This window comes from Pyxicephalus adspersus, chromosome 2, assembly GCF_032062135.1.
Source record: "Pyxicephalus adspersus chromosome 2, UCB_Pads_2.0, whole genome shotgun sequence".
Classification (NCBI taxonomy): domain Eukaryota; kingdom Metazoa; phylum Chordata; class Amphibia; order Anura; family Pyxicephalidae; genus Pyxicephalus; species Pyxicephalus adspersus.
Window position 1 is genome coordinate 66862444 of NC_092859.1, and position 17453 is coordinate 66879896.

Genomic DNA, 17453 nt, shown 5'->3' on the forward strand with positions numbered 1-17453 from the left:
ATTGAGGTTGAGGTACTGGACGGTTACAGTCATGTGTAACAAGGAAGTGCATTTTGATGGAGTTTTTTTTTTTAATGTTGTAATGATGCCACGGTGATGAATAGGGGATAGACACAGGTGTCTCCCACTTCAATCTATATTTTTTTTTCCCTGCACCTCTTAATTCTGGAGAAATTGGGGTTTGAGGTGGAGTTGCAGACAGATATGTGGAACAGAGCAGGCAGCACATTTTGCTAGGTAGAGATTTATGTTCTCATTATGCCATAGCAATTACATTTTAAAAAAGGTTTAGCCACAAGTGTCCCCCACTTGCACCTGCAGTTTCAGTTTCCTATGCCTCCATGTGTACCTTAAAAATTTCAAGTCAATACAACCAACAGTTTAGGAGATCTGAAGGTTTGAACACAGCGAGTTGTTAGGCTGCAGAATATGACATGCAGCTTTTACACTCACACAGCTATCACACTCCGCTGCAGATGACATCATTACACACTGTGGATAAACGTCACAGACCGTGTTTTTATATAGAGTATGGACAGTGATGAGAGGGGATCATTGGCTGTCTTATCCATATCTGATATCACATGCATAATGCTTTTAAAGCATCGCATTTTAATATTATAATAAAGAGTGACTTTCTCTTATATAATGAAAAAATGTGAAATTTTTTTTTTTTTTGTTTTTACACTTTTTTGGAGAGAATCTCTCCCCTTCAGTCTTTACTTCCATTTCAGTAAAGACCAAAGGGGAAATCCGCAGCCTCCTGGGATATTTGTGTCACATATCCCAAGAGGCTCTGCATTGCTCCTTGTGTGCAACCATCTTTAGTGGCTTTCTTATAATGTAAAAAAAAAGTGTTCAATCGCATGCATGTGCAGTGCAAGGAAGCACTGGACGTACAAGTGAGCACCAGAGAAAAGGTGGAAGCTGAGCCAGCGTGGGCCTGCTGGGCTAATTTTGTAAAAGAATCAAGTGAAAAAAAAAAAATGTTTTCACAAAAGTTCACTTTAACTAAATATAGACACAGGAGCACATCTGAAGTTAGGCTGAATTCACACCGGCAGTAAGGGTACATTTGTCCATTCCTCATGCCAGGAACCACTGCTGCTTAAAAAACTTCTAGCTCTGAAAAAGCCCAGCACTTACCGCCTGTTACCAATCCTAGGTGCCTAGCAGTTGCCAGAAGTCCCTCAGAAGGGGTAAATGTTTTTTGCTGCTAATATGAACGAAGCCTAACTTGTTACACCACATTCATTATACTATTACACTACTACAAAGGAATACACTCTTAAAACTAAGAACACTAGTAAGTTGGGTCACAATACACGTACACGGCATAGAACAGTTGTGGCAAAATACATAGAAAAGAAAAATTGGATATACTAAGGGGGCAGGCATTACAACTTTGGAACATATCATTGGGAGAAGGTAAAACACTGAAACAAAAAGACGTTACTGATTACCCATGGCATAAACAACTGGGAGCACTAAATTTGCCATGTTTTGCCACACCCCCTTTTTAATATACATACACACACACACACACACACACACACACACACACACACACACACACTGTAGCAGGTACTCTGTAGAAGGATTTCTTGTTCCTTGTTGTGACATTTCTGCTGCTTTCCTCATCAAATATGTAGTTTAAACGGGGACAGATAGTGTCACGGTCCCTCCTGTGACTAAGGTTAGAACATCTGAGAGATTGGCTACACGTGAGGTTATCTGACAGTCTCTTTGTTTTCACTTGTTTCAGTGTTGTTGTTGGTAATGACCACACCCCTTGTCTCAGCTGCAGCTGGTGGTCATTACTGCTCCTCTATTTAGTCTGGCATCACACTTTATGCTATGCGGTTTATACTCTCAGCTTGGATTTGGAAGAGCTGGTGTGTAGTCCTCTCCTGAGTTCTTGCTAATCTATTTTCTATTGAAGATAAGTTGTACTGCTTTTGGTTTTTTGTTGTTCTCTTGGGCTCATGGTTACTGGGCCTCAAGGAGACGCTGGTTCGTTCATCTGGGAAGGAACCAATAGTCTCAAACCCTGCCACTACTCTTAGGGCAATTCAGGGCAACTAGGGCCTAGGTTCCGGTGTATGAGTATTCCCACCTTCAGGGTCTATTCATACTGACAGGAGTCAGGGCTAGGTTTAGGTTTTTCGTAGGTGGTGACCGTTTCCCTCTCCCTAGCCTTTGAGGCCTAGTTCCTTGTCTTCATCCCTCTATTTTCATTCAGGTGTTCCTCTCACCTCCACACCTTGTGATAGAAAGATCTCTAAGTGCACTACACTTATTTTTTATATATTCTGTCAGACTCTGTAAAAGTCAGAATTCTATGTTCAAATATTTAATGGGAAAGACAAAAGAAAGTGGAGGATCCAAGCTAAATGATCACAGAAGAGATCAATCCAACTCAATGTAATTTTACTGCCACAGACATTGCAGCTAACATTAGTTTTATTGACATTGCAGCTAATATTAGTTTTATTAAGGACAACTAGTACCTAACAATTACCCTTTATACACAGATAATATTATTGGGGATCCAGTCCCACTTTCATATACACGATTTCTCATAACAATGCCAAGGAATCTTCTATCATGCTTCACCACCTGCACTTCTGTCACTTTCTAGGCTCAGCATACTGCCTTGTGTTACTTGGTATTTTCAGTCCAGAGCACCTGCCCTCAGCTTTGTAACCATGTCAGATATTTTTTTTTTTAGTTACAAGGCATTCATGGGGTCCACTTTTGACCATACTTTTTGCATAGATCATGTTGGCACTACTATAATTATGAATAAATAAATAAATAAAATGGCGTGGAAAACATTTAAAATATCTCTCCAGGTTTTTTTTTTTTTTTTTTTTTTTTACACAGGTGTTCGGTTCTTGATTGTGGAAATTTACCACTTTTCATGCTCAATGAGATGAGAGTCTTTTTCTACCCAGTTACACAGTTTCCTAAATGTCCTAATTCTAAATATACAGTAACACTTAATATGGGAACCTTTATTCAGATCATTAGACATGTTTGAAGAGTTATTATGAAAGGTCTCCTACCAGTTGGGATTGTCTTTGCATTCTCTGTACACAGACTCCTCATTCAAAGATGCATACTGGGCCCATGTTAAGCAGCGGCTCTTCAGAGTCATCACTCTTGTTTTCATATCTAGCCAGGACTCCTCTTCCAAGTACACATTTGGCACATTCAAGATACTGAACTGTGTAGAACATAAAAATGCACATCAGTAACAAGTCATTTAAACTGGGTGATGTCAGTTCTGACTTACCTAATTTTCAATAAATACACAATAAATTTCTAAAGGTTTAAACATAATGGCAGTGGTAACCCATGGCAAGCAAATTAATAAAATATGACTAATGAATGCTTGTGTGATGTACACATTTTCCTAATAGTGAATAAGCTTTGTTGATAGTGTAAGAGACAATAGTGCAACATTATCCCTTAATTGCATGCATTAACCATCCAAAAAGCTAGGTCAGAAGAAAAGCAAAACACGCAAATTAAATCCATCAATCATGAATTTATGGATCATGAAATCCAACTCTTACCCCCTTCCAAATCAGTTTTCATTTTGCCACCGAGTTTGGTGGAAAGGTTATGAGTTTAGTTTTTTACTGCTTATGTTTGTCTCATAATGACAGATTGAAAAATTGTTTTTTAAACCAGAAAAAAAGTGCAAGCAAGCTTCATAAAAGCTAATGTAAACATATTAGCTCATGGTGTTTGCAAAATACAGAGGGGATCCTATTTAACTGAGATGCAGTAACATGGGTGGATTCTTTGAGTCACTTGTACTTTTTATACCATTTTAATTATTTGTTTAGAAAAGAAGCAAAAATTTCATCACATATTCAAGATCACATCACACCTAGGTTAGGATATCCACTGAAAGATATTACTGTGTATGTCAATTCAAAAATTATTCTTGTTTTTGATAAAGCATTAGGAAATAATTAAAACTCGTCCCATGTGCTCTCACCTAAAACATTTTGTTTCAGTATGATCCTGGAAAAAACCCCATCACCAAGAATCAAAAAAGTGCTTCAAAGTCCAAATCCAAAGCCATGCTCATCATGTTTTTTTTTACATGAAGAGCTTAATTTTGGTAGAATGTGTTACAGAAGGCACAACAGCGAACCAACATTTTATGAAGTTTTGACAAAGCCGAGAAAAACAGTCAGGAAAAGATGCCCAGAAATGTGGGCAAATGGTTTCAGTCTTCATGAGGACAATGCTTCTTCTCATACAGTACTTTCTATGAAACAGTTTTTGACTGACAAACACATTACTATGCTGGAACATCCCCCATATTCACTGTATATGGTACCTTTTGACTTTTGACTTTTTCCAAAATTGAAACTGGTGCTTAAAAGGAACACGCTTTCAGTCAATGGATGCAGTGAAGAAACATCAGATATCTTGAAACAGCTGACAAAAACGGATCTGCTCCACACCTACAACCAGTGTAAAACCACACTGCACTAGTGCTTAATTGCGAATGAAGAGTATATTGAAGAGGGCAAGCATTACAACTTTCATATACAAATCAAATTTTTTTTTTTTTTTTTAGGTACACCTTGTTAGTACAAGGCTGGACTCCCTTTTTACATCAGAAGTAATTCCTTGTGGAACAGATTCAACAAAGTCCTGGAAATATTCCTCAGGAATACGGACATGATAGTATTATGAAGTAACTGCAGATTTCTGGGCTGTACATCCATGATGCAAAGTTCCCATTCCACCAAATCCTGAATATGGTCTGTTGGATCGAGATGTGGAAGCTATTTGAGTACAGTGAACTCATTGTCATGTCCAAGAAAAGTCCAATTTTCTCTTGTCCAATTTTAGTAAGCCAGTGTGAACTTTAGCCTCTGATGGCTGTTTTTAGCTGACAGGAGTTGCACCCATTGTGGTCATATACTTTAGGTGTTTGACGTATTGTGCATTCAGAGTTGCTTTTCTGCATACGTTGGTTATACCGAGTGGTTATTTTATTATTATACAGTATTTATATAGCGCCATCATATTACGCAGCGCTGTACAAAGTTCATAGTCGTGTCACTAACTGTCCCTCAAAGGAGCTCACAATCTAATGTCCCTACTATAGTCATATGTGGTTAATGTAGTCTAAGGGCAATTTTTAGGGGGAAGCCAATTAACTTAACTGCATGTTTTTGGGATGTGGGAGGAAACCGGAGTACCCGGAGGAAACCCACGCAGACACGGGGAGAACCTGCAAACTCCATGCAGATAGTGTCCTGGGTGGGATTCGAACCCAGGATCTAGCGCTGCAAAGGCTGGAGCACTAACCCCTGAGCCACCGTGCTGCCTATTTGAGTTACTGTTGCATTTCTATCAGCTGAAACCAGTCTAACCAATCTCCTCTATCTTCCAGCATTACCAGGGCATTTTTACCCAGATAATTGCTGCTCACTGGTTAATTTTTCTTTCTCTTTTTTCTTTAAACCATAAAGTTGTGTGTAAAAATCTAAGCAGATCAGCCATTTCTGAAACACTTAGACCATCCCATCTGGCACCAACAACCATGCCACATTTAAAACCATTTAAATTGCCTCTCTTCCATGTACTTTGGCTTGGTTTGAACTTCACCTACATGCCTAAAACATATTACAACTGCCATGCAATTGCCTGGTTAGATAAGTGCTTTAATAAGCAGTCCAACAGAAAGTGGCTGGTGAATGTGCAATATATATTTGATACACAAACATACATACACACACACACGCTTGTATAGCGAAAACAGAGAAATTGAGACGTTACTGTTCATGATAGCACTCAGACTGCCATATCTTGAACGATGTGCAAAAAGTAAAAGCACATCAATTTCCACATTTGTCCTAAACAACAATGTAATCATCATAACATAAGCTCCTTGCAATACTTGCTATACTATCCAATAAAGGGTTTCCTTGAGCAATGAATAGTTTGTGCCTTTCAGGTCAGTTTAACAGATACCAGCAATGTAGGAGACATTTTGCCCCACTGATCACCACAATAATATATCGTGAGATGTAAATATAGCAGGGGTTTCCTGAAGACCTGAACATTATTTCAAGGTTTCCCTCATGTTAAAAATGCAGACAAACACTGGTTGGAGCATTGCATTAAACCAATCACATCACTAAAACAAATTGAAATACATAAAGGTAACTAAAAGCTTTTTGGATACTCCAATCAAATCATCCATGTTTGTTAAAACTAGGTAGCTTTCTCCATGTACTGTATGTGCAGGAAATGAAAGCTTTGCACCCAAGCACAATTCAGTAAACATTTAAAATACTAACACAATTTTGTGTTGCATTTTAGTGGTCGATTAGTGTCTTCTGATATACACAGAAGTCTTTTTGCCTGTCAGTCTGTTTTATAATGTGCACAATTCAAGAAGAAATACTGTTTGCATCTGAAGCTTTGAGAACTATACATGTGAGAAATTTAACAATGGCTGAAGAATGATGATGTACTGTACATCATACAAAGGAAGATAGAAAAACATGCTTCAACAAAAAAGTTGACAAATCACAAATACAAAAAGCAAGAAAATAGTGATAAACCAAAGTCATTTATTTTTTTAGATACTATTGATTTCCAAGGTCTTATATTACAAAGAACTGTGCTGAAAACATTATTGAAATGGCCACAGCTTTTACTCTTAAAAAATCATCAGTTCTGATCCTCAAGCCAGCATTTTCTTTAGAATAGTTTAACATTACCCACTGCAAACAAGTAGGAAGCGTTAAAGGGATGGTCCACAAAAGCGATATTGCTTAAAGGGCGTTATGGTTAGACAGGCTATTCAGTTGAATAGGCTGCCAACATACCAGAATGAAAAAAGAAAGAAAACCATTTTAGGAAAGGCAGTGCACCACATGTGCAATACCTTTTACTATTTGTCCAATACAGAAGGCCTTAAGCATGCATTTGGCATTCTGCAGTGAAGTAAGGACTGGCAAGAGATCACTTTAATGCAGTAGGCAATCTTAAACATGTATTGCAATATATGCTAAACACAAATCCATGTTTTTATGTAGACTTAATTGGATAAATGGATGCTTGAAAAAATAGTCTAGCATCTACCATTTTTTCTGTTTTGGGTGTCACATGGTCCCTTCTGACTGACCTACCCACTAGCTGAATTGAAAGATGAAAAAAAATAAAACTACTACAGTGTGTAAGCAAATAAAATAAGATTTTGCTCTAACTGGTTGCTACTTTACACTGTTTGCATGGCACCCAAGATATGAAAACTACAGTTAAAATAATATTGAAAGAGTTTTGTTATGTTTATTTGTATGTAAAGTGCAAAAAAATATCTTTGATCTGGTCATAAAACATGTAAGCTGATAAGTCAGTAAAAGAAGAGAGTGCAAATAAGTTAACAGCATAGTTTCCAGAACATCTCCCACCTATATATTGAAGAGGAAGAGAGGATAATGTGTTTTGTCCTAGAGTAATAGCCCAGTACAGGTAGTGTGTTTTAACATGACAATCAGGAGTTGGCCCACTTGGCTTCGGCTGGGTGGTCTTAGTAGCCAGCCCCTGTGATGAGCATTACATCCCGGTGGGTCTGGGCAATCTGGGCAGCTCTTCTTCTTTAGAGGAGGGATCACAATAGCACTCCAGTGCACGGTTTTTGTAGTGTGTTTTTGCACACTCTCTTTTTTACTGAGCACCAGGGTTTTTGTTACGAGAATCACGATTAGCGAGATTCAAAAAAAAAAAAAAATAATGTATATTTGGTATAGCCACCAGAGAGTATGTTTAAGACCAACCTGTATGAGGGAGCTTGAAATGAACAATGTGGTGTCTCCTGGTGGATCCATCTCCTGTGGATGTGTGAAGAGGATCAGGGGGATCCCAGAGAAGCCGTCCCATTTATAGGACGGCGTCCCTGGGACCTCCCCCCGCTTCACGTGCACACAGCCGGCGTCTGGAGATTGCCCAGAGGCCGGTTTGATGACATAGAGCAGCGTCATCGGCACCGCCCATCCAGCCCAGGTCATCTTAGAGCAAAGGCGGAGGGCTAATCACCCGACGCCTGTGCTCAGTGCTGAGGCCGTTCCTGAGACCTCTAAAAAGACGAGGATGTATGGGGAGAGATAGACCCCGCCTCCAAATTGAAGGAGAGGTCATATACAGAAGCGCCCAGGGAGATCCAGGCAGGCATAAGGCAGAGAGCAGCGGCTAGGGCTAATCACCCGACGCCCGTGCTCAGTGCTGTGGTTGGTCCTGTGCAGCAAAGCATCCCTGTCTAAAGAGACGAGATGTGCAGAAAGAGATAGACCCCGCCTCAAAATCGAAAGAGGGGTCATGTACAGAAGCATTATTTTAGCATTATGTTCTGTTTTCTGTATGTATATTGTATTATGTTTGCTGTTATAGCTACAACTTTTAACAACCATGATCGATCCTCTATATTTTTCATATATATGTTGTGACAAATATGTTGTTTCATTGGGGTAAAAGAATTTTTATATTATGCAGTGATATATAGTATATTCCTTCCCAGGTTCTTGTACACTTTCTTCACTCTAGAGCCCCTTTGGGTCAAATTGAAAAACACTGACACCAACAAACCTCTTTTCGGTTGTGAGTTCAGTTTTTCCAGTATGTACAAAACTCCCCTTTGGGGCTACTACAATATTATATGGATCAGAAGAAAGGATTGTGATCGATTTTCTTGAAACTGTTATTTTTTTTGTTTATATATTAGGTATTGTTTATTGTACTCACCAATATAATATACTAATTTGTGCCTAGAAAGACCATGCTTTTATTCCTATTCCTTACTCATTAGATAAGGGTTGGCACTTAACTCTATGATTATTTTTACCACATACCAACCACCACTGACATTTCTGAACATTTTAAATACCTGTACATAAATATACCTAGACCAACTAGCGACACTCCAGTCCATAATTCAACATATTTTTTATCCCTGGGATACCATAATCAAACACTTTGTAATAGGCTCTGGATGAAAAGCACTTTCCAAATGTAAATGATTTCTACATGTGACCTGGGGAAATGTGAGAAGTGGAAAAAAAAGAATCTGTATTCATCTTCGTAATTAGACTCGAGGATTAATAGTTAAGTAATGATGAAAGCTGACCGACTGCTGTTAGCGCTTGGTATTGATGTGAACTTAATGACCTTAACAAATGATGGCGAGGTCATGCAAATGTTTACAGATTAATGCAAACTGCTTGCTCCCCAGTCTCATTCTTTTTTAGAAGCCACGTAAATAATCTGCCCACTCCATGATTCATATGAAACGGCTTTTACAGATAGGTTACAGTCAATATATACTTAGGGTTTTAAAAAAAATCCTACTTGCAAAATGTTGCATGCAAAAAGCATTCACAGACAAGAATTGTACCAATTAATATATACACACACACATTCCATACCTTGAAAATCTATCTGGTCCAATGAAGCATGAAAAGAATTCAGACACAAGTTGTATACCCACTCTAAACTTGACATTTGAGTGCAGAATTAAAAAAAACTCAACTCAAGGGGTTAATCCACATTTTGTTGACTTGTTTGTCACATGTTGTGGGTGCCATGGATGCAAAGTCACTGCTTATAGTTTGTCAACTTTCCACTGGGCATAATATATTTTAAAGTAAAAAAACAAAAGAAGAAAAGTCCAGATAAAAATTTGGGGTTATGAAGAAATATGTTAAGACCATAGATAAATCAGCCTGGATGCCAACTGTCCAGACATTTATACACTCGAGAATTCCAAGAAATGTATAAACACAGCTATTCAGTCCAGCAAATGTTCTTACAGTTATCCTAAAAATACAGTTAGTATAAGTACCTGAATTATGTCCTTATATGAACATACTATAATTCAGCTTGGTAAACCTCTGAAAATCTACTGGATTTCACACATTGCAGCCAATCGAAAAATACTAAATAAATAATATTATTAAAAAGAGCTTGACTACAATATGATACAGTAGAGAGTAGAGGAATCTTCAATAATGGTCTACTCAGCTCACTGGGGGCTAGATATGCTTAAAATGTAAAATGAGTCCATCAAACTCTGTAGCTGTCCACTTTCAAGTCTGTCAAGCCATAGCCATATATCTAATACATAGATGGTCAAATTTGGGGGAAGCCAATAAACCTAACTGCATATTTTTGGAATGTGGAAGGAAACCGGAGCAAAGGCCAGAGTGCTAACCACTGAGCTACCGTGCTGTCCAAATCCTGCATATTCTCCACAATAAAGGTTTCCCTTAAATTATAGTTGTAGGTGCTTAAGAGAACTAACTCTACAGAGATGGTTACAGGGTATAAAAACAATTTTAATCTCCAAGTAGGTGCCAGTGTCAGAACAGGAGTGCTTAAGGAAAAACAAGAAGCGTTGGGAGTCCTAACACAGGCTTTCTATAATGAGATCATCTGTTTTTTTCACTTCTCCTTGTAGAATACAAGGTCTTCATCTAGCCTTCCTGTAAATCTGTTACTTTGTACATCATCACATACTGAAATAGCAGGATGTGAGCCCAGCGACCGACAGGTGTGGAGAGTGGTATAAACTGTGCAGAAAATAAATGAATGAAAGTACAAACTTCTTCTGGCAAAAAAGCAAACTAGATTTGTTCTAGGTTTGTTCTGAAAATCTATGTCTAATGTATTGACTTTAGATATCAATAGGAAACCTACAGTATAATACAATGATGTTTAACCTCACATGTGGAATAACCACACTTGTGTCTACTGCTAATGCTCCTGACAATAAGTCCTTAACTGAGCCAGCCACATGCCATCCCGTGCCTTCAATTTAAACATTTTTTTTTAAAGAAAAAAAAAAGGTAGTAAAAAAAGAAGCATATAGAAAAAGGTGAGGAGGAGGAAGTTAGAGGGAGAGAGAGAGAAAAAAAAAAAAAAAAAAAAAAAAAAAAAAAAGAACGGTGGGAGAATTGTACAGGGTGTAATAGTAGGAAGAAGGGGGTTCATGTGTCTAGCTCCACTTTGTTCTTAAGGTTAGAAAAATATATCTGCGATTCAGACCCTGTACTCTTAAGCTTAGAAAACTAAAGCTGGGAGAGGGAGGCTTCTGGATCTTCTTCTGGATCAGAGGGTAGAAAATGTTGGGCTCTACAAAGCTTTGGGTAGCACAGGCTCTGGCAGAAGACTATATTGAGGTAGATACACAATTGTAGGATGAGACAGTTTTTTAGAAGGAATTGGGTATTTCAGCCATGGCAACAAGTAGAGAGAAAACTCACTGAAAGACTGCTCAACCTTGATCCACTGTTTATGGCCTTAAGGGTGACACTACATTTTTCTACAAGTACTACAAGTACAAACAAGGAATCTGTACTAGGTACGTCTGCAAAAGACACAGGATCTTGGATCCATATTAATTTTAACTACATGTGTATTCACAAACCACTTTAAAGTCCTTAATCATGGATAATAGGGGCAGAAAATGTAATTGAAATACACAGGACAAATGCTTTAGCGCATCTATATAATGGCTACTTTTGCCATTATTTAATGGGTATTTAATGGCTACTTTTGCCTATGAAGAAAAACAACTGGCTTAACTGCTCCTTAAGAGGAAAATGAGCTCAAACATAGAGAGTTCACGCTGGAGACTGGGCCATAAAGTAATAGGAACAGGGACTGAAGAAAAGCAGATCAGGATAGGAAGAAACCTTCTGATAGACTGCACCTTCCTGACACACTAAAAATCTCAGCTGCCACTTATGACAACACTTCAAACAAATACAAATATTTCCGATACAGCAGAATAAATATTTTAAAGTTTATGTAGTTTTTATTGTTTATCGGGATAGAGAGATATTATGGTAGGGTAGCCTTAATTCTTAGGTTCAGCTTTAAAGCCCTTTTTCAGAATCAAACATAATGGTCATCTTTCTTGAACTGACTAATAAAAACCAAAGAATACAAGACCTAATGGGTATCGAACATTAAAAAATCAAAAAAAAAAAAAAAAAAAAGAAGCAAGCCAGTAACAGTGGCTAAAAGTCTTTTAAGCGCAATAAATAATATTTATATACTGTGAAGAATGGTGTAACAGCTGAATGAAGTATTGTCCTGAACCAGAAATAAAGCTTACCTTTCTTAAAAAGGATGGAATGACGTTATTGCATGTTGCAATCCTCCGCCTGTACACAATGCCTGTTGCCGAGTCTGCTCATTGGAAGGATGAAAGAATAAAAATAAAAAAAATAAAAAAAAGACAGCAGGAGATTGCACTACTTTTGTCTAAAGCATCGCATTTCCAGTTACAGTGCTATAACAGCTGATATGTTTTTTTTTGTTTGTTTTTTTGCACTGAATACCATTGTAACAAAAGATAAAGAAAATACCTAAAGAATAAAGTATCTCTAAGAGAAGGCTTTATTACAGTAAAACATAATTGAAATATAACTGCAGCTGTTCTACATTAACATGTCTGTTACATTTTTTTTTACTCTTTTGTGCTATTGTACAAAGTCTAGGAGATTGTTGGGTGATATTAGGAGATTAATGCTATCAGGGAATACTTGAAAAGGAAACACCCCAAAATATAGTAAATGATTGATTGTTGAGAGATTTATCTTCTGCACCAATTTAAACCCATAGGGGATTAAAGAATAAATATTAATAGCTTCTGCTATGCCATAAAGATGGGGTACAAAAAAAACAAAAGAGATGGATTTGTTGGTTGTGCTACTCTCACATTATAAGAAATATACAAATAGATCAATTTCATGAGATTTCAGTAGTGTGCTCAAGCTACTAAAAATATATATACAATTATAGATCATATTAAAAATTCATAGATTTGTGGGACCACAACGTGGATGCCTAATTATATTTTTGACACGTGATCTTTGAAAAAAATCAAAAATGTACTTTAGTAGGCCACATTTTTTAAGGAGCTGTAAAATTTAAAAAAAAATTATTTGGGCTTGCTAATCAAAATTTTACACAACTTTAAGCACAACTGCTCATAATGATTACATAGCAGAAACTATTTATTTACTGATATGATGATATCTAAATAAGGCTGGAAATAATCTAATCAAAGCCAACTAGATAGATTTTGATAATTGCACGCACATATTTTTTTTATGTATATTGTATGAAGTGGTTTGTGAACCCTTTAAAATGTTTTTTTTTTTCCTAACTCCCAAAACTAGATGGAGAAAACATAGGTAAACAAGAGAACAAAAAATTATTGTATTTGGTAATTATTTGTTGGAAAAAAATGATCCAATAACGTAACTGCGTGTGGCAAAAATAAGTGAATCGTGCTCTCAATATTAGTGTGCCCCTCTTGTGCAGTCATAACTGCAATTAAATGTTTGTGTTAACTGTTGATCGGTCCTGCACATTTGAGGAATTTCAGCTATTCCTCCATACAGAACACCTTTAAAGAGGAACTAAACTCCAAACTTCAAAAAAAAAAAAATACACTTACCTTCAATCTCGCAGTCTGATCCCTCCGGTGGTGTCCAGCGTCAGGTCCCACGTCATCCCGCCATCCGTCCCGGAGCCAGCACTTGGGCATGTGCAGAAGGAGGGACCAAGAGCTTTGTGCTCCCATTCATTTTCGATCACCTAGGCGGTGCTACACCTTTTAAAAAAAAAAAAAAAAAAAAAAAAAAGGTGTTGCACTGAAAAAAAAAATTAAACAACAGAATTTTTACCTTACATAAAAGGGTTGTCTACCCTTTCATGTAAAGAGAAAATTCTGAGTTTAGGTAAGTTTTTTTTTGGATGTTAGTTTTGTTTCCTTACATGAACCGCTCATTTTAGGACTTTGCACAACATTTCAGTTGGATTAGGAGGAAGACTGACTTGGCCATTACAGAACATTCACTTCATTCTTCTTCTTTAACCATTTTAACCACTCTGGTAGAGCAACTTGTGTCTTTAGAATTGTTGTCTTGCTGCATGACCCACTGTCTCTTGAGATTTGGTTCATTGACAAATTGTCTTGACATTTACTTTTAGAAAACACTGGTATAGTTAACAATTTATCATTATGTGATGGCAATTATGGCAAGCTAGCCAGGCCCAGATGCAGCAATACTGTCCCAAACCACAACACTCCCACCGTCATGTTTTACGGATGGGGTAAGGTTCCCTTGCTGGGGTAAGCTTTTCTTCAAATGTATCGCTCCTCATTTAAGTGAAAAAATCTATTTTGGCTCAGTTTTATGGGTATCAACCACTCTTTTTCTGAAGCTTTCCTTTGACACCTCCTGTTCGAGCCATGATACACATCCACAAATGTGTTGTATTTGTGATCAGGATCAAAGTTTTTTTTAAATTAAACAAACTTTTCCTATTACTACATTGTATTTTTTTTCCATTACTACATGACCAAATATAAAAAATGTTGTTTCTCTTATTTTGCTAGGTTTTCTTCATCTACTTTTTGGACTTCATAGAAAATTTCACAAGGCCCACAAACTTAAGCATATATTTATATAAAATATTCTTTTTTTGAATTTACAAAAAAACAAATGATTGGATTTAGTGTTAATTTTTGTCCCAGGTTTTACCTACTTTTATTTTAAATATTGTATATTACAAATGTAATAAAATAAATATATTGCAATATATACTTTTAGGATTTTCCCCTTAACAGCCAGATATAATTGAAATATGAAAGTTGCAAGCTCTTTGAAGAGGACCTTTACTTTCTTCCTATATCCATTGAACAAAACATGATTTAGAGACTTTCTTACCAGATTGTTCCTCCACAGTTTTCACATCTGTAACATGTTTCTCTAAAGGCGTTGGATACTAGAAAAAAAAAATGAAAATAATAAAATACAAGGGAGGAATAGGCTGATAATTTATCACCAGTGCTGATGTTTAAAACCTACATAAATTCTAAAAGCAGCATTTTTTTGGTTAGTGGATGTTATTTAAGCTGGAATACACATATATAGGCTTTGTACTGACCTGTTAAATGGTTAATATTTTTGGTCCTGAGAATTAAAAAGGCCTGTTAGACAAAACTGCCAAGTTGGTGATCTGTCTCATCTCCACTGCATGTATGCCGTTTTAAGGCCTGGTCCCCACCCTGGGCCCAGTTTGAGACTGGGCAATGAAGCAGCAGCAGTAGACTGCACAAGGACATAACTCAAGAGTGCTGATACAAAGACAAATTCAGATATTTACACTAGTTGCATTAAGAATACATTTCATAATTTTAAAATTAAGTTTTTTTTTTAATTTCCCAGGTTTTTTGTTATCTGCCTGATGTTTAGTTTTAACATGGTATTAAAATATAATTTGAAAAGAAACATCAACCAATGGGCATCTGTAATATACTGTAACCATCCTAATGTTTTATTTCAAATTAGTTTAGAGAAAGGAGAAGAACAGCAGGTTTTTTTTTGGTAAAAGCAAGAGACATACCCTACTTTGATCTATGTCCTGTAGTTGTAGCTTTCCTTTATACTTTATATTACTTTGCTGTAATATTTATTTTCCAATTACCGTATTTTTTCTTCCCCAAAACTGGGGGGGAAAGTTAGTGCGTCCTATACGACAAATGTGTTATAAAATAATTAAAATAATATACTCACCCGATACCCGATCCTGCGTGTGTCTCTTCTCCTCGCTGGCTGCATGTAGCGTGTGTCTCTTCTCCCCTCTGGCAGCGTGTCTTCTCCTGTCTGTAGTGCAGAGCGAAAGAAGCCGGCACAGCGCCACCTGCTGTTCCCTGTCCTAACTGCCGTACAGTGGAAAAAAAGCACAGAGTGATCAGAAGGGGAATTGGGATAAAATGAGGACAAGGCTTTCTATTTACCTCTAGTTATTCAGGGGTTTTATGTACCCCTGTACTCATTCCCCAGGGTGGGGTGGTGGAGATCTGGGAGTCTCCTTATTAAAGGGGGCTTCCAGATTCCAAAGTCCTGTTAAAAACGCTTTTAAAAGCCCCCATTGTTTTGAATAGAAACTTTCATAAAAAGCCTAAAAACATTAGTAAAACCCGCCATTGAGTTCAATTGGGAGCGTTTGCAAGCGTTTTCCCGCATTTACCCTGCGTTTTAATTATTTAAATGCTGCAAGCAATGTTTAAGATAAAGCTCATAAACCTGAAAGAAATGTCCTGGTGTAGATTACCCCACTGGAATGCATGGGGACTTCAAACATGGGCTTTAAAAGCCTCAGATTAAACGCTGGGGAAACAGTCCATGTAGACTGAGCCTAAATTATAAAAGACAACATTGTACCCCAACTAAACATTGTTTATTTTTATTTACTAAATCTAACAACAAAACAACAAACTAATACTAAAAAACAAAAAGCAAGGGGGGAAGGGGGGTTACCCGGAACAATCTTGCGTTATTGTAATATTATGATGAACGCTGACCTAGATAGTATTCACACAAAATATAAATTAGGCAGACATTTGGAATGCCCGCCAGGGTTCCCATATAGTAGAGAATTTTTCTTGGGTGTCATTCAGAGCACTGGAAAGCCTTTCATTGAGAAATGTGATATCTACTCATTTTGAGACTTAATAAAATGGCAGAGCTTGGGTTTTGCAATTTTTTGAGATCGTTTGTTGTCCACCATAAGAATAAAAACACATAGCTGAAATTGAGCATTAGTTAGATTTAAGGTTTAAATTGTATTAAGGCTTAAGAAACAAAGTACTCAATAATCAAAATATCCTACCCTAGAATCTTATGACTGAAGGGAGGGTCCACCAATTATGGAGTTCTGTGCCCAGCTCTCTTGACATCATCGGAAACACAACTTTGATATTGTCGGGGATAAAGGTCTCAGTCTGGTTGGTACCATATACCATCTAAATGTAATGCGCCTGGGCACACAAACCACAACCAACTCCACCAGTATTGGACCCCTCAAACCTATTTATCAATGAATTTTCAGCCATCGAGAATACGCTGGCGTATTCTCCCAGCGCTTATCAACTGAAATGATTGGGCACTTCGAGGTGCGCTTCTCCAGCAGCTTGACACTAGTGAGCTTGCATTAAAAGTCAATCTTTCCCTAAAAAATCATTCTTTCAAATGGCACACATCTGCCAGTTAGCCCTAAATAAAAATGTATGATGTGTTCAAATTTTTCAAACATTTATATTACCTTAGAAATAAGCATATTTTTAAATGTCCTAATATTTTCAGGTTCGCAAAGAGTTAACTGTTTACATAAGCGCATACCTAAACGCTTATGATGCCTGACCTGAGGATCCATCTGGTGATAAATTCCTGAGTACTCTGGCAGTCAAGACCTCGCTTTTGCCAGCAGACCTGATCATCCACCCAAAATTATATATATATCAGTGCTCAACCCAGACATTTTTTTAAGCTGGGTGGGAAGAAATTGTAGGCGGGTGGTAGCCCCTGTATTGTGACCAAACTCTTTGATAACCA

General features: G+C 37.3%; 1 protein-coding gene across 1 annotated transcript in view; it reads right to left on the bottom strand.

Moving 5' to 3' along the window:
* The window catches only part of PRELID2 (PRELI domain containing 2), a 76326-nt gene that overhangs the window by 26172 nt on the left and 32701 nt on the right, over nucleotides 1–17453 (bottom strand). Inside the window, exons 2-4 of the mRNA XM_072400918.1 lie at nucleotides 14784–14841; nucleotides 12158–12231; nucleotides 3069–3229 (exon numbers count right to left, since the gene is read on the bottom strand). Of these exons, the coding sequence (XP_072257019.1) occupies nucleotides 3069–3229; nucleotides 12158–12231; nucleotides 14784–14841 (293 nt within the window). The remainder of the gene's footprint in view (nucleotides 1–3068; nucleotides 3230–12157; nucleotides 12232–14783; nucleotides 14842–17453) is intronic.